The 26,622-nt window shown below is 40.3% G+C and overlaps 1 protein-coding gene across 2 annotated transcripts in view; it reads right to left on the reverse strand.

The window, feature by feature from the left end:
• The window catches only part of IFFO2 (intermediate filament family orphan 2), a 43,773-nt gene that overhangs the window by 7,176 nt on the left and 9,975 nt on the right, over positions 1–26,622 (reverse strand). The window contains exons 2-8 of one of the 2 annotated variants that reach the window (XM_069782372.1): positions 10,750–10,810; positions 10,350–10,445; positions 7,943–8,083; positions 6,047–6,189; positions 3,194–3,314; positions 801–890; positions 11–141 (exon numbers count right to left, since the gene is read on the reverse strand). In XM_069782372.1, the coding sequence (XP_069638473.1) occupies positions 11–141; positions 801–890; positions 3,194–3,314; positions 6,047–6,189; positions 7,943–8,083; positions 10,350–10,445; positions 10,750–10,810 (783 nt within the window). The remainder of the gene's footprint in view (positions 1–10; positions 142–800; positions 891–3,193; positions 3,315–6,046; positions 6,190–7,942; positions 8,084–10,349; positions 10,446–10,749; positions 10,811–26,622) is intronic. The other variant, XM_069782373.1, reaches the window with a different exon arrangement.

A 26,622-nucleotide genomic window follows, 5' to 3' on the forward strand; every position in this document is an offset into this window, starting at 1 on the left:
ATCTTATTACCTGTCAGCTGAGCCTTTGATAAGCCTACGACAAGTTTCCATTTGTACATCCAGGCCCCTTTTCATACTACACATTTCCATATATTCATGAAGGTGGCGATTCATGTCACTCTTGGCTGTGGCCAATTCCAGCTGTAAGAAATAAGTGAAAATAATCAGCCTAAGGTGAGTTGCTAGCAGCTTCTCCCAGCTTCACTCAATTTTACATACTGGTGGGGATGGTAAAGCTGCCCAGAGCCAAGCCAAAACACCCACATGATGTATGTTTAACCTCAGTGTTGTACACTGCCAACGTATTCATCAGCTTACAAAGTGTATTTTAATCAGAGCTCAATGCTGTTTTTAAACAGCCCTGGAGTTTTTTTCTGCTGCTTGGCATCTTGTTTGTCAACATGCAGTAATTAATGAAAGCACATTCTAGGCAGGGCAAAGATTTTGAGAAGCTACAGCTGTTGTGTCTGGCAACCTCTGACACCATGTCTTGTAAAGCATTTCCCAGTGTGACAGTGGACATGCAAGACAAATAGGAGAAAAATAATAATAGTGCATTTTTATTCTCTTTGTTCTGAAGGTTCTCTCTCCACCAGCTACAGATTTATGCTTACTCAATAATAATGCTGTATAGAGAATGGTATTTAGAAAATATCCCAAGGGTATGTCAAAGGAAAACGCCTTTACATTCTTAGACATATAGACATTCCATCTTTCCTCTGTGGGTATACCGGACCAGAACACTCTGCACGTTTTCATCCAGTAGAAACAATTCATATTGCCATGAACCACTTCCTTACCTCTATTTGCCCTATTGTTTCTTGGTATTCCTTGTCTCTCGTTTTAAAGAAAGACTCTGTTTCATGGATCAAGTTTCCCAGGTTTTCTTCCTGCAGGGGAAAGGAGGACACATAGAACTAGCAAGAAACTAACAAGGAATTCAGTAGCAGACTGAAGATTTTCTTATTTAACCTCACTTAGAAATGCAGGCTGTTATGCTCTTTCACACAAAGTTTGGTGGTTTTTTTTAATACATTTTTACACAGGCAACAAATATTCTGCTGCTTAAAACTAGCATACCAGGAAACACATTTTTGTACCATGACCATGGCTTTGTACACACAAAGATAAAGTCTCTGATCAAGGAACCTACAGACCAAGGCTCTAGCAATTCAACACAGATACCTGATACATACCAAAGAAGCAAAACCATGGATTTTCCTGAACCTTTTGCAGTCTGATCACATTTAGATTGTAATCGCTCTCCAGCCATGAAACTAAATTTTTCCTTGCACTGACCACCCCACTACTTACAGCTTTGCACTGGAATTCTCATTCTCCAATTACATATTATTACTCTCAAGTCCATTCAGTCTCCATTACCTCATATGTATGCTCTGCATGCATTGTTTCCTACTGAAATTTTTCACTTAACTGCTAGATAAAGCAAGCTCACTCCAGCACACTACCGATGAAAATATCACACGTAAGAACACATGCTGTCCCACAGGAAACATCCTGCCAGACAACAGCCCCTGTATCATCGCTTTGGATTGACAGTACAGTCTGGGCTACAAAAGATATAGCACTATTTCATGCTGTCACAAAGAGACTAAAACAATGTCATTGTTCTCTTTCATGTTATTACCTACCTCCCTTTTCCAGAAAAAAATTATCATCAATTTAATGCAACTGCACTGATAAGCATTAATTATGTTTCCATCCTTTGGCCACATCTGTGGCAGCTTTATCAGGACCATACCTGGTATTCAACGTCAGACTAACCAGCCTATTAGTTACAAGAATCATTCCACTTATCCTTTTATATGCACAAGCGCTTTAAGGAGGAAGGTCATAAAAGAAGGTGGCTAGGGCACCGCGTAAGAACTTGAAAGGAATAAAGCCAGTAGAAGGAAGATTCAGGCATGTAAAGCACTATGTTAAAGACCAGGCACAGACGGAGCAGTCTTTATTCTGAATCTCCATCTACAAGACAAATCTACCCTTTCCTTGTATAATTTTCATTTAGAAGGATTTAAGCTTCTTAAAACCTTTAGAGTTTTCGCACGGAAGGTCTGAGTTCGGCAATATTCCTCTGATAGCTGTGCTTATACATGCACACATGGGTATATGCAAATAAATCTGTCACTAATTCCAGCACATGGTTACACATTATCACTCTGCCACTCTCCCTGCTCAAAAGACGACATGTAGCTAAGTACGCTGCCTTCTGCAGTCCTAGCACTTCTGAGTAATCTCTGCAGTTTCAGAGTACGCCAGATGATACACAAATGGGAAGATGTAAATTAACACACCCCTGGCAGTCAACACAAGACAATATTCAGGAGACTGCTGCCTCAGCATCTTTACACTACAGCAATGATGGAAGAAGGCAGGATTATTTCTTACCTACTGCTGTCGTGCTACTCAGTAACGAAATAATAGCCTCACATTTAAGACTACCCGCTCAAAGCCAGACCTTGCCATTTCAATCTCTCTTTAGGCCTGTTTAAAAAGGCTCAGGAGTCACTAAATGAGGCAGCATGCAGCCATTAGCTTACTTTCTGTGGGATCTTAAGGATTAAAAGCAAGCTGCTTATTATCCACCAATGCCAGGAGATTCCTATTGACTGGGAAGATGGAAGCACAAGATTCATGGGTCCAGAAGATCCCTGGGGCCTTATGCAGTCCTGCAATCACAGCTTCTTTGTTTGTGATGGGGTATACATACTTTAACATCTTCCACAGACCATACAGAGTTTTTCCTCCCCACTAGAATAACTGCAATACCATCCCCCCCACTATGTGTACTATTTTGACAATTAAAGTGTGAATGATAATCTACAGAGAAAGTGAGATGCTGTGTGGAAGATATAGGGCTTTAGATAAACGACTGCTTAGGGTGACAGACTGCATGATGCTCCTGTAACAGCTATCTTTTGACACTGGCTTGGTACTTTTAAATACTCAGTTTGAAGGAGCAGAAGAAATGAAGTTTGGCAAATAAACTGATCGCACAGACTGAAAAGCAACCATAGAGAGAAAGCACTAAGAGGATTTTAAAATCAAAGCAAGTTTGCATGGCAAACTAGATCACCAGTCAAATATCCAAAGGCTCAAATGGCTAAAAGAGCAGCCGAGGGATACGGTTTCTGCAGAGAATAGTTCAAGAAAATAACGGAAATAAACTCACCTCTCCTTGGAGGTCAATTGAAGGATTGCAGTTTGTGAAGTCTTCCCAAAGAAGCAACGTTTCCTCATTCTCCTCCCATGTTAAACTATCACAGTCATCATCAAAATCAAATGTCTCACGACTGTTAAGATAACAGAAAAAGCATTAGTGAAAACCACTCCAGCCCCACTCCCTCAGTCCTTTAATTAATCTTCTAGGAAAAAAAGGGCTATGAGCACCGAATGAAGGAGACAATGCAGCAGCTGAAAATCCTCGCAGTTTTTACAAACAGGCTTCACCACTGTCCAAGTCCCTCGCTCCTGGGCTCTTTGCCACCCCAAAGCAGAATAAAAGATCCTTGTTAGCATTCCTGGTTCAAGTACACAGTCCTAGCTCTGTCCTCCAGATGGTGCTGCACATTAGTTTCCCCTGTTTGCAAAACCACAAAAATGTTTTAAACTATTCTTTTTATACATGGGAAAATGAGACCAAACACAGTTCGAGGAATTTTACAAGAAACAGCCACCAGAAGACTCCCTGCTGATTTTCATGTTGAAGTTCAACCAACATTTGCCCTGCAGCACTTAAAAACATTTTTGAAAGTAACAACTGTGAAAAAAAATGAACCCCAAAACGATGTGCAGGTGAGCATAAATACTTATTGTTGACTTGAACAACAGAGATACTACTACAGCCACTTAAGACTGAGAACAAACAGTGGTAAGAGTGGCCTTTAACACTGTTATTTGGTCAAGCCCCTTTAGTATGGTCAGTTGTGCAACAAAGGAAAGTTTCAGAAGGCACTTAGAGTCCCTTTTGGTTTGAACAGCAGCAGAGCGAAACACTAGTAGCTGCTTCTTGTCCCTGTTAAGGAGGTCTGACAAAAATTTGAAATTGCTCCCAGCAGCAGTCTGCTAATTTCAGACTGATGCATTTTTATTACTTTAGTTCACTTCCTTTTAAGCAGATAACATCTCAGTCCGGAAGCCAAGCCTAACACTGTCTTTAGGAGGCTGAAGAGCTTGGCAAAAGACACAGGCTATTTGTCTATACTCAGCATGACTTTAAAAAATAATTTAAAAAAGCCCAACAAACTTGGACATACATGATTGTGCCTTTTGCAATTCAACTTCTTCAAATCGGTTTCTTTTTGCAAGAGCTATCCCTATCAGAGAACACAAAGGCTCGCAGTTCTGACTGCTGCTTACTTCAGACGTGCACACTGTACAAAGCCAACTGCATTTTGACTTTTTACTACTAGACACTTAAAGATTAAGTTCATTACAGATAAAATGCAAGTTGCTTTCAGTTTCTGTTAATGAGATAAGCTATTCAGCTATTTGTAAAATATTATCTTCTACCTCAGAAAGCCCCCAAACCCAGACATCCTTAGGGAAGTACCACCTTCAGTAAGCCATGAACACTGTTCTAGATCAACCCAGTCTGCGTGTAACAAGGTTCCTGCAGCACTATGTGCCAAATAAGATAGGTCCAGGAGATAAGAATTTCATTAGCAGCACCAATAAAAACTGGGTATCACAGGACAGGTTTAAGAACAAAACTAAAAACTAAATGCATTACCAACCTAGTAGCTAAATTTTAGCCTTTTGCTTTCCTAAAAAAAAATCCACGCTACCTGCTGCCACACTGAACTCTAGCAGTGGAGAAGTAAAAAAAAAAAAATAATAAAAAAATCTGTATTTATTACACTGAATATTAATAAGGGCCTAAAAATGTCTAAAACAAGAGTCCTAACAAGAGGAGTTACCTACAACTTTTGCAAAACCCATGCCCTCCTATACGTGAAATTCAGGCAGGAAGAAAGAGACATACACCCTGAAAACAGAACTCTTGGCAACAGCTGACAACAGAAGAGGAGCTAGTGCTCCTTAGAGCATTTCTTGCATACTCCTACACATTAAATACTGTCGTACACTGTGGGAAAGCAGTGGGAATTCCTCCCTCTGCAGTCACTGCAGAAGTTGGCAGAAAACACCCATATTCAAATGCTAGGAAAGTCAGACCTACGGCACTTGCTGGGGCTTTTCTCTGGCTAAAGAAAATGGCAGAGACCCTCAGAAGTCTCACCAGGGTGTGGCCATCTCCATCATTTCTAGAACAGGAGAAGAGAACAGCAGGGCACATCACCAACTGGCTTCCTGAACTGCTTTGTGTAGCACCAAGGTGTAAAGAGTCTCTCCTCAGCTTCCACAGCTTCCTAACACTCCAATTTGGGGTAAAGCTTTAGGCAAAATAAATTGCAGTTCTTCCAGTTCAGGAGATCAGAGCTTGCCGCAAGGCTTACACCACCAACATTCTTGGAATCTATAAACTGTCGTCCACTGCTGCAACTGATCTTCTGGACAGATACACCACTATCATTTGCCTATAGCTCAACGGAAAAATCATGCAAAATACTACAGAAGTTTCTATCCATTTTGAACTGAGCTTTCAGTGACATTGCCAAATTCTATCCAGCCCAAGCAGCAGCAAGGTTCTTTCCAGAACTGTAGAAATCTAATATCCAGCAAAACATACAGAACAGACTCAAGTTTTATACTTTTTTTTTGCATGTTTCTTCTTTTGCTAGTGTTAGAACAGCATATAAACATCTAGTTTTACTACTATATTTTTATATTCTCCATAGTCCCCCCCTTATTTAAGGGAGGAACAAAAATCAGTTTCTGTTAATTTTATTTGAACTTCCAGAAAACCTTCGAGTATATACCATCCTGGCAGCTCGGTTTCAACTCATAGTGAGCACTGAGTGGAAAAAAATACTACTTCTGAAAGCATATACAACTCAGTCCTCGAGTTCTGGGATTAAGTCTGCATTTCGGAATAAGTTTTCCCCATGTTGTCCACAATACTCACAGCTGATTAAACATACGCTTCATTTCATCTGTGATGTTCAGCGAACAGCTGACCTCATCATCAGAGAACCTGCCGTTGTCTCCATCCTGTTCAGAGAGGTCATCATCAGATGTAAGCTTGCGTTCTTTCTTCTTGGAAGCCACCTTAATTGGAGAGAAGAGGAGTAACTAGAAGGTTCAAGTGAGGTGCTGTGCCATGAGGGGCAGAAATAAAGAAGGAGAGCCATTAGGTTTGAGCGAATATAACTGTTCATCAGTTCCCAGGCAATTCAGGGATTGCTCATATTCAAGACGGGAATCGCATCTGTTAATGAGTGGTGAACACAGAGCACAAGGAAGCAGTTCAGAACGGCGAAGAGCAAAGCAAGCTGCAGGCTGCCAGCGCTCTACAGATGTTCATCTGTTCACTGACACCAGTCTGTGATCTACCAGAGAACATGCAGAGGTTAGAATGATACAGGGTAAAAGCATAAGCTGGCAGGAGTGCCCAGGCAGCAGGCTTGAGAGCAATGACAGAACTCTCCCTCTCCTGCCACCACCACAGGCTGTTGCTCCCAGCATTGAACCACCACAAAAGAGTAGACGGGAAGCCTTTCTAGATAGCCTTTATTACAGGGTCGTTCCCACCCCATCAGCAGAGGCAGACTGCTAATCTTCAGGTTGACAGGAGGGTTAACTGAACCATGGAAATGCCTGGACCAGCTCAAAGAAACGAAGTTCATAGACGTGCAGAGAACTCAAGGGATACCCCTGCAAAGGGTGCAGAGGATCACTTCTTCATCTGAGGACTGTGAACATAAAAGGTATTCACAGATGGTGCAAGAGTCACAAACACACGGTCCGCTCCCAACCTACTGTAGTTTTTCCTCTACTTGGCATATAAGCCATCCCTTATTGGTATTGTTCTCCATGATGATCATTTTAACCACTGCATGCTTGACCAAAAGTGCACTTTGCAGTTACCTTTGAGCAGAAGGACATGGCAATTCTACTCAAAGACAAGAAGGAACTACTAGCACAGTGCAATGGCTCAACATGCTAGAAAAATAATTGTCTCCAATAAGGAGATTTCAGTCTTTTGGGATACATAAGAAAAAAACCCATCAAACATTTAGGCAACTTCACTATAGCCAGAAAGCACAACCAGTAGAGACCACAAAGATCTTTTACAGTGTTTTTGTACAGCATTTAGCACAGTATATGGCATCACTATACAGAGAAAAGCATCAGACTTATTGAAAGGCTGAACAAGACACATTTAGATCAAAGTAGAAGGAAGCTGGGTTAATCACAATTGAAATTGCAGTTAAGACAGAAGACCAACTGCATTGGGAGTTACAGGTTTGCTCCATGCAGAGCTGTAACTGCTTGCTTTTGGAGCAAATTAAATGACTTTCCTACTAGCATCAAGGAGCCACAATAGCTCAAGGAAAGCAACTGGAGTTTCTAGTCTCACAAAGCAGTCATAGCTCACCACCACAGAAGCATTATTTCTGGCCACGGAGCTTGAGCCAGAAATAAGAACATTCAGATGACAGTTCTACAAGCTTAAAACCTCTCACTTGAAGGGAACAAATGTGAGGAAGCCATTTATACAAACCTAGACCCTGTAATACTTTTTTTCCCCTGCATTCATTGTAGGCTAGCATCAGACTAACAGCATGTCTTAAAGGTCATCCTGAGACTTCTTTTTTTAAACTCTCTACATTTTGTGCTCTTAGTACTACAGCAGCTTCTGCAGGAGGGCGCTACACTTCAAGACTGAGAAAGAAGAAAACGTGTCTACATAGAGAAATTTCCAGAAAAGGCAAATGACCTGGACCACACTCCTCAACACTGCTCCCTCTTGTCCCCTCACTTCTTGTCCTACCCTATGGAAAATTCATGGCCTAATCACCTGGAATATCTTGGAAACGTCTTCAGAGTTGCGCTGCTGCGCTACATCACACAGCTTGGCTGTGATATCGATTCGCCGACAGATGTCCATGTCCACCTTCATGGCCTTTTCTTGAATCTTTGTGTCCAGGTCTGTCATGGGCTGCAGGAAGGACAGTAGTGATTATCTTCTATTATTATACAGTTCAGGAAAGAAGAGATACCCCACAGTATCTCTCTAACCCCAGGGCATACCAGTCTTAAACAGTATTACATCTTCTCCGGAAAAGGCAGTACATGGACAATCTAAATAGACTAGACAGCTAACAATTAACATTCATACCCGATTCTAATAAAATTTCAACTCAGAGTGATTTGTCACCAAAAAAACCTATACCCACCCCAAAACAACTGCTAGATGTGGCAACAGTAAACTTTTATGGGTCAATAAAGCTTTAAAAATGGAGGAGAAAAACCCTGTTGAGCATGCACAGAATAGAATGAAATCTAAAACCTGGCGAGTATGCAACACTTTCCCCCTGCTTTCAGACAGAAAAACTGTGCCTACAAGGAGAAGTTGCTTTTAAAACAGAATCCAGGCTACTCAGCAACTTCATACATACCATGAAAGTATTAAAATCAAGACTGGATCTAAAGAGATCCATGAAAACTTGTAACACAGAAAATACTCCTCATTGACATCAACCTGGCTTCCAGCCTAGCAAAAATTCTACATGAAAAGTATTTTGTTTTGCTTCACTCTAGACAGTAATTATAAATATAATTTATAAGAGATACAGCCACAGCACAACTGGCTCCTTATGAAGAAACATCGTTCCACGAAAAGCATATTTTTCAGCCGAGACGAGACTTACTCTGTTGGAAAGTACCACTTCAATGGCTAGGCAATGCTTCCACTTTGACCAGAAAAGCAGAAAAACTCTTTACAGAGCTTTCTTAAATACCAAATCCCCTTTCCAAGAAGAAAGCTTTGGGATTGGTTTTTTGTTGTTGTTTGTTAATGTTGGTTTTTTACATAATTACACAGAGTTCTCCAGCCCTGTCAACTACCTTTGCACAAGTTGGAGATTTTTGTTTTCCAAACACACTGAGAAAAACAAGTCTCTAAACACTGACACACTCTAAACACAATCTTATCAACTGAATAGGTACCAGTTATTCTTATCCACAGGAAAGCAAGAGTCACATGCCAACATTTTGCATTTCTCTGCTCTAAATATTTACACAGTGGGATTCAAAATAAGCATTCTCACTGCTTTCCTTAGGTTCTCTTCTTCCTTACAGAGTTTGCAAAGCCCAAAGCACACTTCCTCTCAAGTTGAGGAGGATGTCTGCATTCACCACCACTCTTTTTGTACATACCGAGCAACATTTCTTCCTCAGCAAAAAAGCCGTCACAGTGAAGAAGCCCTAACAAGTTTCTCCCTTTCACACTGCCTCTAACCAAGCATGCCTATTCTCAATTAAACAGCATGCCTATTCTCGATTAAACACCAAAAGAAGAGACAGCTAATTGCCAAATTTCACATGAACAGATCTAGTGGCCCTGAGAGAATGTATTTGACACCAGGGAGCAGGTTCTGCAAGCTTATATAAAGACAGAAGGAAGCAGTTCTACACAAAATTACAGAATAAGTAAGCATAATAGGACATATTCATTACAAAACCGGCATCAGCATTACTTCAGTCTTACAGAGAAAGGCACCTCACTTAATGTTCACTTGGCTTATCTTTCCAGATATCTGCATGAGTACATGCTCTCAGTATGTCTAAACGTAAGAAAATGAACCAGTCATAGCCTAAAAGATCCCTCAGCTTTGAAGGAAAGTCAATATCAAATGAGACATGAGGAAATTCCTGAGAAAACAAGTTTTTGTTGTTTTTTTTTTTTTAAATTTAGGTCGAAGCAGCACTGGAAAAGCCAGACACCTGAACCAGTGATACTGGGTTAATCTCTTCAGAGTTTTCATAAAGGGAGCTGGGAAACACATATAGCATGTTCCTTTTTGAACATGACTTTGAGTGATTCAGAGCAAAATCCCCCTTGTTAGCAGTACATGGTGCTGCATGGTGATGAACCCTTTACCCTAACCTGCGAGTTCTCCAACACTTTTTTCCACAGCTGCAGATCTGAATGCCGGCACTGCCAGCTGTGGAGAACGGGGAAGGGAGGGAAGAGTCCGGGTTATGGGCTAAGCGGCAAGTTAATGCATCTCTACACAGACCAGACAGGAAGCAGGGGGAAGGGTGATCTGTCTGATGCATTAGATCATAAAGGCAGCCATAATGCTAACTACAAAGCAGCACTCACTAAGACCATAACCTTTTTATGAATGAAGCCATTTGCATGACAGGCACATTTCACAAAGACAGTGGGAGTTGGCCACTCTGCTCTCTAGCGTACTTACATCACTCATCAGACCCTTAAAGACCACAAGTTCTGCTTTCAGTCTCTCAATCTTTTCATTTAACTCCTCCTGGAGAGCTTCCGCTTCCTGCGCCTCCTGCAAGAGAAAGCACACAAAGAACTAAGAGGTAATAGGCCAACATATGCTTCCTCACTTAACCTGAGCAGGGCTGATAAGGCACATCACCACCCCCGCATTTCACTTTGTCAGAAAATTCAGCACCTTCCTGCTTCAGCTTCCAAACATTAACACTATTCTCTAGCATACAGCAACACAGTCAGCTGCTCTAGCTAGGAGACAGATTTTTTAATTAAAAGACAATTCAAATGATTACTAGCATAATAAAAGGTGCCAACAAGAGAAAACCTACACCTTTCAATACATACTATCCAAAACTTACCTCTCGCAAGGTTTCTACCATAGATTCCAGACTCATTCTTCTTGTCAGTTCTTCTTCCCATCTGAAAGACAAGATTTGCAGGCAAAGTGTTAACTATGGAGAAAAGTTGTTGGTTTTTTTTCCCCGCCCAAAATCACAAGTCTTCTGATAGCTGTAGGATGATGACAGTTATTTGAAATGTAAAGCAGATGGTCCCCCTCGCTTGTACACCCTCAAACCAGTAATATTAAGACTGTAAGATAATAAAAGCTAAATCCACTTTCATTGGAATCAGTATTCTTCCTGCTCTCCTATGCAATATTTGGTTGCAAATACAGTGGGAAATCTTTGGTGAAAAAAAACCAAAAAAACAGAAAAACAGAACAGTTGAAGGTAAGTTATCTGAATCAGTAGTCAATATTCATCTGTTCGGTCCAATCAATTCATATGTTTATGTACCTTCTGCATAAAAATCTTCAATAATCTACATGCCTCAGTCATTTCCCAGCACTACAGTTGCAAGGAGAGTAGTCAGCCAAGCATCCTTGAATGCAGGGTATACATGCTCACTGCTGCTGCAGTACTGAATGGGTAGAAGAAAAGAATTTACAGTTACAACCTGTATAACTAAACCTCAAACATAATGATGCTTGTAGTACAAGTTCATTATTGGATTAAGTGTAAAAATATCCAGCAGCTCCTCTTTTTCAGCAATGAAACCCTTTACAGGGCAAAACCCAGTATTTGACAATATTAACTCAAAAGCTAAGATTCTTGAAAATGTGACAATACACATTCATAAGCATGGATATGGTTTGAGTTTGGGACGGGACGGGAGAGAGTAAAACGTGTGCCCGTCTTTTTGAATGGGCAGTAGTGCCACACAAGACTTGCCCAGTCTATTAGAACAGGAATTACACCCCTGGAAAAGAAACTTCGGATACCACATGATTAAAAACAATCCTGTGAACATAATCTCTGAGTACCATTGTGATAATTTCTGTTGCCACTTCAACACTTTTTATAGTTTAACTGAAAATGGCAAACCATGGGCCCAGAAATCTACTAAATCAAAGCATTCTTGAAAATGCAAGGTTAAATCTGCCAAAATGCATCGTTTCATCCTATTTTCAAATTCAGAAAGAAATCTGGTGATAGCTAGATTGGTGGATATTCCCACGGAGGCATCTGATTTTCAGTTTGCATATATAATCACCATGCTACTCAATACATCTCTGCATTCAAAGTGCAGATTTAATCCCATCTGAAATGGAAGCCAGGGCAGACCATTTCAGCAGGAAAGGACACAGGCAGGCACAGCGGTATTGCAGTTTGCTGTATTCAGGAGTGATTGGAGGCACCTGAACGGGTTACATCTTAATGCAGCAGCAGCAGCAGCTCTGACAAGCACAGTGCCAAGATGACATGCTGGCTATATCCGCTCTTTCCTGCTATTGTGGTGCAAGGAATATCCAACATAACGCCATGCGATTTTTCCATTGTACAGCTGAAGTTTGATTTAAGCAGGAAGACTTGTTGTGCATGTTTTTACCAGCAATGACTTACTGCCAAGCAGAGTAAAATATTTAGGCTGGAATTTGCATTTGTCATCAAATGTTTTAGCTCATATTTCCATATCCTATTTGGTTTTTGACTGCTAATTACATGTACATTCCTATAAAAATAGTAACTTTATTTTTCAGATTTTAACATTAGAGTCAAGAAGGTGAAATTAATTAAAGCAGTCAATTATATTCACAATCTGCAAGATGGTCTCCTTCTGTTACAGGAGGAGTGTTGCATGGCTTTAATCATTCCTCCTGGTCTTTCTGCCAGCAGGCTGTCATTTATGGATGGAAGTCAAGCAGACATTGCAAAAATTGATATGCTGCTTCTCAAGGTTTTAACTGTTGAAATGAGGAATACTGGCTGCATTCAGGTTATCCTGCTGTATTATTTGCATCCCCACAGTGCACTCTGCATTCTGCAAAAAAGGGATATATTTTTGGAAAACGTATCTGCATATTTTTACTGACTGTGCCAAAAGCTAGCAAAAAGGATTAGCATTCCTCCCCAGCAGTTCAGCCATTCTGGGCAGCTGCCAAAATTACACATCTCAAAGTCTGCTCAGACTAACCTTCCTCATCCTGAGAAATTCCAGTAGTTCCATTTCTTTCCTTCATGCCAGTTAAAGTGCATTTTGCAGAGCAGTGATTTACAGCCCTAATTCCCTTCCGTCAAACTCAAGATGGTGTCTTCAAGAAAAGAGAAGGATGCCTTCTTTTACACACACACCCTCCCCACAATTTATGTGTTTCTCTTGATTATAGGAACAATAACACAATCAGGTAATTTTTAACCAAAAAGTACATGCCTAACAGAAGGAAATTTACACTGGACTGATAATAAGGGTCCTGCTAACCATTAATATCACATTCTTAACCTCAGAGCAAATTTCTCCCACCCACTACCAAGCTGATTAACCTCATTTAACAGCTAAAAATGCCAATCTTACTTTCTCCTCACACTTAAACCTCAGGAGACTATTTGTAGTAAAGAGAGGAAGGAGACGGATGGGAAGGTAGAGGATGACAATGGAGCAGAGGATTAATTCTCCATTTAAACTTCCAAGGAAGTGAGACAATAGAAAGATTGCTCATTCATATGATCATCCTGTATTTGCTGTAACACACAAGACTTTAAAAGGAACCTTGGCAGCTGTGCTACTACACACTCCAACAAATGCAGCAGTAAGGAGTCAGCATGCCACTGAGAAGATGCTAACTATGGCTCTGACATCTTTAATATTCAACACACTCTAAATTATTCTCCCAGTAATTTATACTAATCAATATCTTTCTCTTCAGTTACTGTCTAAAAGCAGAAGACTTAGTCTTCCACAAGTCTTAATCCCAGCAGGCTGTGGATGCCCTCTGCTTCTTAGCAAAGAGAACCAGTGACGCCGTGTGCACGTGCAGCCTAAAATGTCGATGAAAGGGACCAAACCCTGGTGCTCCCTTCATCTTAAGGAAGAGGGAAACACCACCTGATTAATCACCTCCGCAGCATAAGCAGAGCAGACAGGTAACTCCTTTGCTGGATAACCACAGAAGAACCAGCGGCAGGAATGATGAGGACTATAATACCCAAAAGGGAAACGGCTGTACACACGATAGGCTAAAAAAAGCCAGCAGTCTTCACATACTTGCTGCAGGATATTAACTAGCCAGCTGCTCCTGCTGCTCTCAAATACACTTATTTCTTGGCTCAGATGCATCAATTGCTATGATTTCCAGATGTATCCAAAAATCTTTTTTCTGACCCAGAAAGGCAAATGCTGCCATCTCCATCTACCAGACTTCAGGGTTTCTTAATAGATTTTCACTTATTTCTTAAAAAAAATAAAAAATAAATCAGCAATATGAATTTCTAATCTAATCAAACTCCTTTCCTTCTTTCCCACCTACCAAGGATGTTGTAGTTCCAACCACCACCTACCCACCCCCCAAATAAAGGGCTAGTCTGAATTTTAGAAGCTATGGATCTATTCCCCTTTTACCAGATGTGACACATTACATTCCAGTGGCATTCAGTCATTGCAGCTTCAGGCCCCAAACTACTTCTGCAGTCATGTCTTACATAGCTTAGAGGAGAACAAAGGATGCTGGCTTTCTTTAACGGGAATAGCTACATTACAAGGATATTAGACAAACAAAACACATGAATAGTCAGCTAGGATTAACATTGCTTAAAGCAGTGTTCTTGTAAAGCTGAGTCACACCACAAACTTGTGTGTTTCCTTTGAAATTGGAAGAGTAGCTACCAGTTCACCGATACTAACATCTTCTACAGCAAAGCAAGCCGAGGGAGATATCTCAAGAACTGGATAATGTCCCTTAAAAGCTTCTCTAAGTTTTAAAGCCTTAATGTTCGTGAAATTAAACTGAGCAGTCTATGTTGACACAACAAGCTTCAAGCCACTTTCCCACTCCCTGAATAGCTGCGTCAGTGAACACGAATATCTTCCTTTCTCGTCTTCCAGTATCAAGTCAAGTTACTGATCAGTGAAGAGAATTGACCACTGGAGCGGATTCACAAAACCCCTTTAGAACAGAAAGTTAGTTTTAGAGAAGTTTGCCTTTCCAAAAATTGTTCAGTAATTTTCTTTTTAAAACCGAGGATGTTTAGATGTATTATATCATTTAGACAACATGCTTACAAAATATGTCAGATATAAACCTACTGTTTTAAATATGTTCTTGCTCAAGGCAGAAAGGCACAAGTAGACCAGTTGAGAGTTAATGATACCTGATGATATTAACTGCACTATCTCTTTCATTAAAAATATCCCTCCCTCAAGGAAGAAATATTCCTCCAGCAACATTTAATGACAATACATTTCTTCCACAAGAAAAACTCTTTAGGAAGACAAGACCCTTCTTCCTGGTAGTTTTATACTGAGTCATGCAGAGAAGAAAACCACCAAACAGAAAGAGAACAACAGAAAACATTTACAGTGGTCTAAGTTTTTCCCCTGCCATTCTCTCAGGTACTGACTCTGAAGCTTTTCACTCCGTTTGTTGGAGTGTCTTCCCATCAGTTTATGGGGAGAAGAGCAGTAGTAGAAAGGAAAACCTAATAGTGCTTAAGTCCACAACAGGAAACTAAAGTGCTAGTTTGAACAATGAGTATGAAATGCTCAAGAAAATATTAACAGCTAACGATTCCTGAAAACATAAACATACTGAACAGACAAACTGTCAGTGCTACCTTCAGGGAACAGCATCATTGTTTTTTCTTGCACACTAAGACACCACTATTTCATTTTTGGCACAAGATGCACCCAGCCTTGCTCATCTGTTGGATACGAAGCATCTAAGATGCATTCTCTGATGTACCACACCTGCAAGAAGATGGAAGAAAACATCCATGCTACGGCAGGACCAAGTAATTATACCTCCGGTGCTGCCCGGGAGGGTTCGTGCTCTGCCATCACAGGTTAGAGGCACGTCTCTGCGCTCCCGTTCCTTTGTGGCAGCACTGCTTGTTCTTTTGCATGTTGGGATCTTTTTGACGCCCATACGTTGTTTACAGGAACTCCAAATGGCAAGGCGTACTGCTCTGCTCACCAGCGCTGGCATGAGATTTAACACTTAACATGCACAAGCCTAACCAACTTAATCATTTCGCATTACTCATGCTCATTACAGGCCGCCTCTCACTGTGGGTCTGTAGTAACATGCCCACTAATCCCCTCTCCAACACCTAGATAATAACTATCAACATTACAGTTTATAACTCTGGTTATTATACACTGATTTCATTGGAATTGACTTAACAGCCCATCAGATGTACAAAGTAATATTCCCACACAAAAGGATCCACAGCCTAATCCTGTAATCGGACAGGACAGAAATTTGGGCCGGGCATGCTGCTTGAGAGAAACATACTGTGGTCATTTGGGATAAGAAAGCATCACGTCCAAGACCTTCTGGACAGATATAGAGAAACCTTCATGATACTAAAAAATTCTGCTGCAGCATCAATCTCTAATCATTTGCAATGGTGTTTCTTAATTAAGAGAACCACCTACATCTGCAATCTCACTAAACCATTCCCAATACAAGGCAGCAGTTTGGGACTGTAAATACAAATAGCTCTCTGCAGGTTTTCATTAGCTCAAAAGAACTGGACCATGCAAGATGGATTTCATTTTAAAAAAACCTCTATGAAGCCTTCTTTATTTTGTTAAGAAAAAAACCCCACAAACCAAAACCAATGCACCATTCTCTCTGCTTTTAGAATCCTTGCTCAAGAGATGATTTTCCTATCCAGTCTTAGTTTAGCACTAAATTAGATACAAGGTTGCATTAAGTAATTAGCTTATTCACAAATGCTAGCTCTTGTTTAAGTGAGCATTTTTAAGATGCTGTAATACTGGGATTCTTCCAGATTATCCCAAACACAGACCATTTTGATCCCACATGCCCTGACTTCTTATTGAGTCAAATTAAATGTTAGTTGATGGGCTCCATGTAAAACCTATTAATTTAACGTGAACGTCCGATTCCATTAAAGCCTGGCTGTAACACAACAGCAGCGGCACTCTTGAATGAAGTCATGGGTTTTGCCTGTTGCAAGCAACATCGTCTCCACAGTATCTCTTTGCTAGAAGTCAGTCATTGCAGCATCAAATTTCCCAAACGTCAGAGCAACAGAGGAGTCTGTATCCTTGAACCTCTAGCAATGGTCTAGACAATACAGGTAAATTCACTGCATACCAGAACTTGTAGCCTTTGCACTGCTAAAACTCAGGGGTTTCATTATAAAGGAAAGGTTAATATTAAAGTCCTATTCTAGGCTTGGGCTCTACTTAAAACAGCATGCAGGCCTTTGAACAACAGCAATTGCTTGTGAAGAGAATTACCGAAAGGACTTACTATACAGAAAACCATTGCATAATTATGCCTCCCGATTACATTCACCTGGAAAGATGCTCCAGCCTGTTACTGGAACCACAATAAAAATCATCTCCAAGTTCATTTGTGTTTTGTTCCTGACCACACGAGCTGTTTAAACAAAAGCCATACATAATGTCACAAGAGTTCAACAACTTCAAGTAGAAGCAACAGCCATGCCTGCATTCCTTTATGAAGAAAATTATGGTGCTTTTAATACATTAGGAGAATGCACATATAATTGTGCAATATTCACAGCAACATTAGACACATTTTAAGCTACACAGCTACAAGTCACATGCTCCCGCATGACTTATTCTTGCAAACAACACTGCACTAAATAAAGGCCAGTTTTAAATCTGAGATGTCTTTGGATACTTGGATAAGCTTTGGACCTCTTCTTTTGTACTTGCACCCAGCCCCTAACACAGAAGTCCATTAACAAAGACACAAGATACTTATTCAAAATAGGTCTAACACAGCAGGTGAGGCTACTCTTGGGTGTTTTCACAAGAGATCTCCTGTCCTTGCAAAGGACTTTGCATGATGCAAAAGTATCAACTATGAACTTCAGTTATTTTCAACCTCATAGCTAAGTAAGTGAAGAAAAAAAAAAATCCTTGAAAGTCTTCTATTTACCAGTGCATCCAAGGCTATTAATGTTGGTAGTCTATTTCCACATCACATAGTAGCAAATTCGTTTGAAATACTGCTGCCTTAGAAGAAATAATGTTTTTGGGGGGGGTTCCCACTGTAGGTAAATTGAGAAATAGGGTAAAATAGATATCAAGCTATCAAGCTCACTGTTGCCCAGCTTTCACTTTAAGTAAGGCCATGTGCAGAGAACCATCTTCCCTGATTGTCTAACCGCTCTCGACTGAAGAACTTCAATTCAGCTTGCTCTCAGAACATGGAGGTGTTGGAGCCCTGAACTGAACAAATGCCATGCAAAGGAGTCTTATTTTCCCTTGTGTTTATAACCTAATCAGCATCCTGGCTTCTAAGCCATTCTGCAGGACAGAGTCCAGAACTTCTGCCAGTAGATAAGTTACTTTCATTGGAAAGACAAGTTTTGTACATCTTCCCCTTTCCCCACGTACTGCTCGCTCTTTCCTTCTCTAAACCTGTTTCATATTCTCCTGAAGAGAAAGATCAGGCCTATGTCAACATAACCCAAACCTGCATATATCACTGACCTGCCTATTCTACAGCTGCAAATGATTTTAAATATTAACAGGTCAAACCTGTGAGAAGTGTTCAAAACCACAATTCCTACCAGCAATGGCCAGGAGTACAGCCTCTTGAAATGAACCTGATTAGGTAATGTAATTCTTTTTAGTGTTTCGTGCAAGCTCATAGCATCTTTACCTTTCTGCACAGCTCTTCTGCTACTCGCGTTCATCTCAGGCATATGGAAATCATAACTGCTTTGGAGGAAGGGAGCTTTTACAGTTTAGGGAGCAAAACCACAAAAGGCCTCTGTGTATTCAATATTTAAAATATCCATACTTTAGAATCAGAGTATAATTAAAATCACATTTTATCACTAGTGTCCTCCACACCTTAAACCGTTGTGCTGATCACAGGAACACAACAATTTCCTGCAGCCTGCAGAGAAATGATTTCTGGTTAGTCAAAAACTGTTCCGGCTGATAAGATATCATCAGATTGCGAGCTCTCAGAGCAAGGTTCATGATACAATTCATGATAGGATAACTAATACCTAAGGTAAACTAAACACTGCTTTTTGTATCCTCCTCTTATGTTTGCCAGCGTGTCAAGACAGATTTACAAATTTGTGCCCAACCTGTACCAGCAACCACAAACACAAGAACTAATAGATCAAGCTGGATTTACTCGTCAGCTGAGTGGTGGGCACCGACAGGCTGCAGCAAAGTCTGCAGGCAGAATTAAAGTGAGTTGTATTCCCCTCAGCAGAGCAACTTAAATTCATTTTTCACTCCTGTCAAAATCTTCATGACAGTGTTTACAACCCCAGAACAAATACACATCTCTTAAGCATGAACAAATAATTCTGCCGTGTGGATCTATTGAAGTTTTTGACAGCTGAAATGCAGTTTTTTCGCTAGGTATAGCAGACCCCAGGGAAGGGGAGAGGGATTTGTTCAGTAACATGAGAAAGCAGGAACTGCCTGCCTTCCATTTTCCAGTAAGCTTCGTGGTGACTGAAGCTAGCCCAGAACTGTTTCTAACAAAAGAGCCTTGTGAAAAAAGCAACTCAGGCAAATGCAGGGCCCACAAGATTGGCGCCTCTGTGTGTGTGTGTGCGCGCGCGTGTGTGTTAAGGATTTACTCTGTGCAATAAAGGAAAAGCAGCCAAGAGAGCAAGATAAGGACAAAACAGTCTACAACTAGAAAAACACCAATAGCTGAAGACTAGGCAAAGACTTAAGAAGTGGGGAGGGGAAAAACATGCAACACACAGAAGAGGAACCACTCAATAAGCCTACATCTAGGAAGTTCCCACTGCAAAAGGGAAACGTTATAATGAACTTTAAACTTCCAATTACTGAGATCAACCCTTAGTTTGAGCAAGACAGCCTTACAGCTATCAGAAACACATCATAGACATGTGAGCTACAAAACAATTAAATTAGCTAAGATACCAAATTCTAGCAAGATGCTCTTTGTCATTAAGACACACAACTATTATTCCCTACACCATCAGGACACTCAATTTCTACAATTAGTCTGAATTCAGCAGAATGCTGGGGAGCCCGACCTTCCAGTCACGTCTCTGTAACTCCAAGATACCTGCAGCGACATTTTATTCTGAAAGCAAATGTCAGACAGACAGTTCGCTTGACAAGTCAGCTCCGATTCCAGGAATATGATACAGCCCGCGCATGGCATAGTAAATATGATTAGGTCTAACTATGAAACATCTGATAAGATTTATACCCAAACACCCATTTGACATAGATCAATATAGCATGACACTTTTGGCAAGAGGAGAATCAGAGCACTGCATTTTGGCCTTCTTTTTAGCTCAACTGCACAGAATTAAGTCATCTTTGTAAATATTTTATAGTAGCCCAGGTAGCTACTACATCAGCCTTCCTGGGACAATGCTAAAATTCTCTGTTCTCTTCCTCTTGTATCATGTAAGTCCAAGGCATTTCCCCTATTTTGTAGGTATATCCGCTTATTTTTTCCTTTCTCTCTTTACATATATTTCTATTAACAATAAAAAGGAAATTTAAGAAGATGGACACATCCTGATTTCACTGTATGGGAAGACAGCATCATATTTCCAAGGCTGTTTCCCATGCTGCTATTCTTATTTACCTCTGACAGGTCTCACAGTGCTGACGGGCATTCATTGTGCCAGCAACCCATCGACTAGCACAATTACAAAACAAAGAGGGAAATGAGAACTCGAGCAAATAATACAATTAGGAAGAAATCCCATTTCTATAGAGATCAGACCACCAGTCTCAAGCCGTCATATTATACTCTCATTTTTAGCTCATAGCCGAGTCCATGCTTATGTCAGTTCTGTCTGATCAAACTGTTTTCTAGCAAATAGCAGCACTATGCTCATTTCTACACATTAATATGGCAAACCCTTATCTCATTTGCCACTGAAGTATACAGAAGAGCTCTGCAGAAGACAACTGCAAGCGCAGCTTATAAAATGGCCAAGGCAAAGAACATTACATTCCTGTAAAACTGTTGTCGTAACAGCAGATCAAGTAATTACGCTGACTCATTTTGAAACAGGTAATCTGAAAAGCACAGGATTACATTACTGTATAGCACTTCTGGCTACAAGTTAATTATCAAATACTGAATTCCCATGTAAGGAAATCTCTAGCAAACCTAAGTACTACAAACCTCATGCATTAAAGACAGCCGATCACATACATACATTTATTTTACAACTCTGCCTATCAACAAGCTGCAATTTTATCGTATTTAGGATGTCAAACATTCAGGTGTTTTGTCCTAAGACTTTGGCACAGGCATTTATATAAAACTGCTGTGAAATTCATCCAAGTAAACTCACTACTCCTAATGACCATTCTCTTTGAAGAAACTAATACCGAAATACAGTGACAGACGCTATAAAACTTAAGTGAAGGACAAAGAACAGAACAGAGACTATGAACCTGAAGAAAAATACTGACTTAATACTCCTCCCCCCAACAAAAGTCAAAAAGCTGCCCATTATTCTCTACTTCTCCTGAAAAACTGCTTTATGTTTATCTACCCACCTATGGTATCGCAGGGGGGTGAAATTTCATTACGTGGGTCTGACAGACATGTACAAGCATCTCTGAACAAATGAGAAGCAGAAGTTGGACATCTTGAAGTAGTTTTTTTGCTAAACCTGCAAGAGCAGGGCAGGAAACAGTAGCCCATCCAGTGCTTTTAAATCACATTTCAATTATTGCATAACTATTCATCATCTCAAATTCTTTCAGTCAACATACAGAAATAGCCTGGTACAAGTGCTAATTTGAGAAACTTGTAGAATTGCAGTCTCCTTCACTGAAAAGGTCAAAACAAGCTTTCAGAGACCCTGCACAGACAAAGGGGAGTCAGCGCGAGGAGTCTGAACTGGGGAACACTGCATGCTATTATCCCGGTGTCCCAGTAAAGCCATGTGATTCCTTTGGACAGCTCATCTCTAACATCCCCATCATTACTGAAATAAATACAGGCTACAGTAGGACAGAACGGAGAGAGAAAAATTTCTTCTGCAAATTGGAAGTTGGGCTGTTTATAAGGGAGTTACCAACAATACTTCAGTGCTCAGTTTCAGCAACGAAACTGCACAATGAAAAGGGATTATTATAACTGACTCATGTAATAATCACAGAAAAATCCATCCATTGTTTAGGGAAACTTAAAAATTGCTTAATGCTCTTAATTTAATCAAATGTATTTAAACAGCAGAAGATAGGCACCAGCACGCCTGTCCCAGAATCTGAAGCTTCACAGGCTTAAAAGTGGCGGGGGTGGGGGGTCGGAAATATCAATCTTATTCCAGGCCTTCACTACAGTTTTAATAGTTTGCTAAGATACAAAGACTACTACCATGAGTACTTTAGAAAAAAACCTCCATACCGTTGTAAACTGCACACTAGGTAGTTTTAAGCAAATATATATAATAAATAAAAGCTTTCTGCAGCCTGCCACCAAATATGACTTTCAACTCGTATCCTCCATGCTAAAAATTTAACTAGTGATCTGACCTTGATAATCTGTGGTTTCTAAAGCAGGGGGGTCCCATCATGTTTCTCTTCTCCCTAGCACACTCACTTCAAACTCTTAGTCCTTTACCTCCACTTCAGCACATTAATTTTAGAAGAGTAATATAAAATACCCATTAATAAATCTAACAGGTCTGTAAAAAGATTACCAGCACACACAACCACATCAGACTTTGACACGACGTGTTTCTGAAGCCAAGCACCCCAAGAGCTTCATAGCTTCTACAAAAAATGCAGTACTTGAGACTTGAGCTGATTTTCAAGGTTCTCCCACTAGTCTTTAGTAGCACAAGAAGAATCAACACTTTTCCATAGACAACTGCATTCCCCTTTCCCTCACCTTTCCTTTTTTCCTTCCCCCCCCCCCCCTAATTCTCCGTTCTCTTTCCCGTATTTTTTTATCCCCAGAATGCAGGAGACACTTCAAGAGCTGATACAAATATTAGTATGGAGGAGGGCTTTTGGGAGGGAGGAAAAAGAATAAGAAAAAGAAAGCATACAATAAAACAGATTTGAAATCTGCTTATAGTCAAGAACGCTTACTGTAACAAAGGAGTATAATTCTATATAGTTCTAGCCTTGCAGCAACTTTAAAAAGGTGTCATAGAAGCATGCTCTAATATACACCATCACCATTTTAAAAATACATTTGTATTTTTATGGTGCTCAGAACATTTCACTTGTAATTTCTCGCCTCCTACTGCTGCTAAGGACTCTTAGCAAAATGCAGATACCTTGCCAAAAGTCTGGCAGCTGAGGAGACAAGTAGTTACAAAAGAGATTTAAAGCCATAATAAGATCTAACGCTAAGCTGTCGGAAAGTACAGGCAAACTTCTGTGGCATGAATTTCCTTTCTATTTTCTATAAACACCTAGTGAAAGCTTTCATGAATGTCCTCTTAGAGGCTGCCAAGTTAAAATAGTGCATTATCTCAGCTGATGCACATGACTACATGGAAGATTCTTACATCACAGCTCTAAGAGAAGTAATCTAGCAAGCTTTTAACTACAGGAAATTTTTCCCATCTAGGGTGAGGATTATTTCTTTTCAGTACTGCCTTATGACCTCACAGCAATCTGTTATGAAGAGGAAAACCCGGATGTTTTGAATGCTGCTGCTGCACTGTGGGTCTCCTGCTCTCCAGACGGAGCAGGGACTTTCTGGCCCTGGAACATTTATGCTCCCATTGAGTCTGTGGTCTTCAAGTTGAGTTCCACCAAACAGATCACCAGCTAGATCTCTTGTGAAGAGGAGTTTTCACAGTAAAGCCAGCACAAAGCCCAGTATTACTCTGGAGAGCAAGCCAAGGATGTCTGCCTCATTTCCACAGTTAACAGCTGAAAAAAGGCTATCAGTTTAACTGGGATTTCTGAAAGATTGCTTTCATCAGACTAAATAGGATGTGTCACATTTGGACTAGCTGGTGACCTTAAAAGAAAAAGAAATACATCACTGGCACAACAAAATGATCACAGACAGCACCATTTTCAACACCTACTGCAATCTACTTACACATAAACCCCACCTCCTTTTCAACAGATACTCCCATCTTCTTTCATTTCAGTATTCAGGCAAATTATCCATTTTAGGGAAAAACTGTTCCATTTCTGTAAAGAAATACTGAACTATGTAATTAAATGTACAACTAGCTAAGCTTAGCCGTTAAAATGTAACATGTACTAAGTTCAAAACACTGGTATTTTAACATCCTCTCTCATAAAAGTTCTTCACTTGACTTACGGAGTTCATGAGTAAATGCTTTCTATATCTAGCCATTCCCTTTGCTAGCCATGTTATAACCACCCTGCTGTTATCACCTCAAACTAATTCTGAAAGGCTCTGATAAGACTGAGTGATAATAGACCAGGATTACTCTTCTGTGGAAAGGAACCAGAGATCCTGCTGGAATGTATTAACACAACATTTTCATTCACTTCTGCAGTTCTTCAGCCTGAAATGCCAAGAATAATTGCAAGTTGCAGCTGAAGTGCTCACTGCTCTCCTTACCTTGTCTTTAGGTTTATCTCCATCTGCCCTCCCTCTTCCTCCACATCCTTTAAGCAGCAGCCTCAAAACTGAGAGCTAGAAGTCATCTTAATCTCTGCCCCAATACTAAATACTTTTACTGAACCTATTCAAGATCAAGGGAACCGTTTATTAAAATGTGATAATACTTATTTGCTTTCAGGAGTCATGAAGGCAGGTGGTACACATAGCTAGTATGTAGCAGAGTCTCCCAATAGTGCTCCTATATATCCATTGTCTTATCTACATTGTAAGAGTTCTGTCACCTTTGTAAAGGTAAATATATTTAAGTGTAGCTTTTGTGTGCAGCATCAGGATTCTAAGAACACAAGTATTAACAAAGGCTAAGAAATAAACTGCTCTTCAAAGGCTCCTATGACACTTCAGGAAATACACAGTACTCCTCACACGGTCCTTCAAGAAATATAAGGATGCTCACTCTGTTTAAGCTGCTTTAATCACCTCTAGTACAATGGGCAGATTAATATAGTTTAGTATTCCTAGTTAATTATGGTGACTAGCCTTTACAGAATTACCATTAAACCACGGTGCTATGCCATTTAGATGGAAGCGAATTAATAAAGATGACAGCTAGGAGGATATAAAATTCAAGATTAAGCATTTCTAAATATTTGTACAAAGGCAGATAAGTCTTAAATTCACACAAACATAATAGTTGGTTTTGCTGTCTCAGTTGCATGAATTCCCAAGAACATAACTGTTTAGTACTTAAACTCACAGGCAAACAATGAAAAAAAACCAAAACTTGATGAACACTGGCCCACACTGGAATGCCCTCGAAGATACTAGTCCCAGACTTACTGAAGCCTCATCTAGTTTCTGAAAGGGAGTAAGCTCAGTTTGCCTGCCGCTGCAAAGAAAGTGGAGGTTGACAAGTTTTCACAAATGAAATCCAATTTTAAGGCAGCCTGAAACACTGCAGATTGCTATTAGTGGGAGGATATAAACTACTGGCAGTGGCAACCCTGTGCTATTTACGGAGGAGAAGAGATGGACAGCAGAAGAGTTCCAGTACAAACTTGGTTCTAATGCAAAAGGCCAGTGAAAAGGAACAGAGTGACTGAGACAGTGACCTCATTCCCCTACAACTACAGGACAATTAGGCTGAGTCATGGACCCAAACCCCACCTAAATCAAAGCCCACACCACCACAGAGACATGCTAGCTCACCATGGGGAATAAATCCCTGCTCACGGGTCTAGAGCTGTATCTCATTGTGAATTTCATAGGAGAAAGATCAAACAGTAATTAATGCTTCATTGAATGCTGGAAAAAGAGAAAGGCTGTACATTTGAAAATAGGATGACACCTCTTTCAGGGCTGAAACAAAATGATGCTAGTTCAGCACACCAACGCCTAGTTCACAGCACCCATAGCAATATGGCCTACCTTGACATAACGACTGTAAGGATCCTACGGTCTCCCACATAAAATAATAAGTAGAGAAGACAGTAAATTCCTTCCAGCCATTGAAACTTAACAGGGAAGAGTCTGACTGCATTGCATATAAATGGATAGAAGGATCTAATGCCCAAAAGGGGAAGAGAAGCTATGAAGGAAAATGGGTTTATTTGCAGATTCATCGCATGCTGCCACCAGGAGCTTGCTGTCCTTCAGGGATAGTTATCACAAAATGAGCTTACTTGCGTCCCGTAGCCATTCTTGAAAGGATAAAATTCTGTACAGCATCTCTGCAAGTGGGACTTCATTCCCAGGGTCACTTTGTCCCTTTTAACAAGAAAAGCTGGTCTCCCACTGACAACCGGCAGTTCTACACTCTGGTTAAGAATACAGATTAGTGGAAAAACATTTTCCAGGGCATTAAGGAGTTCTGAAGTGCTTTGCACTCCCTTTTTCTCCCTTAAAAAAAAAAAAAATTAAAAAAAAGGTTTCAAAACTGCATGGACGACAGAAACAGCCAAAGGTGAGGTGATTCTGGTATAGTCATTTGGGAAAAAATTCAATAGAAGAGTTAGGAACAGAATCCAGACTGCCCAATGCTTTACCATATGGTCAAAACCTTACTGAAAAGTTTAGGGGGGGAAATAAAGATTTTTTTTTTTTTTTTTTTGTACCTACAAGAGGGGGATTTTCTTGTAGCAGTTTTAATGACAATAGCTTTTTGACATAATATTAATGTTAAAATATT

This window comes from Haliaeetus albicilla, chromosome 4 (assembly GCF_947461875.1).
Source record: "Haliaeetus albicilla chromosome 4, bHalAlb1.1, whole genome shotgun sequence".
NCBI classification, from domain to species: Eukaryota; Metazoa; Chordata; class Aves; order Accipitriformes; family Accipitridae; genus Haliaeetus; species Haliaeetus albicilla.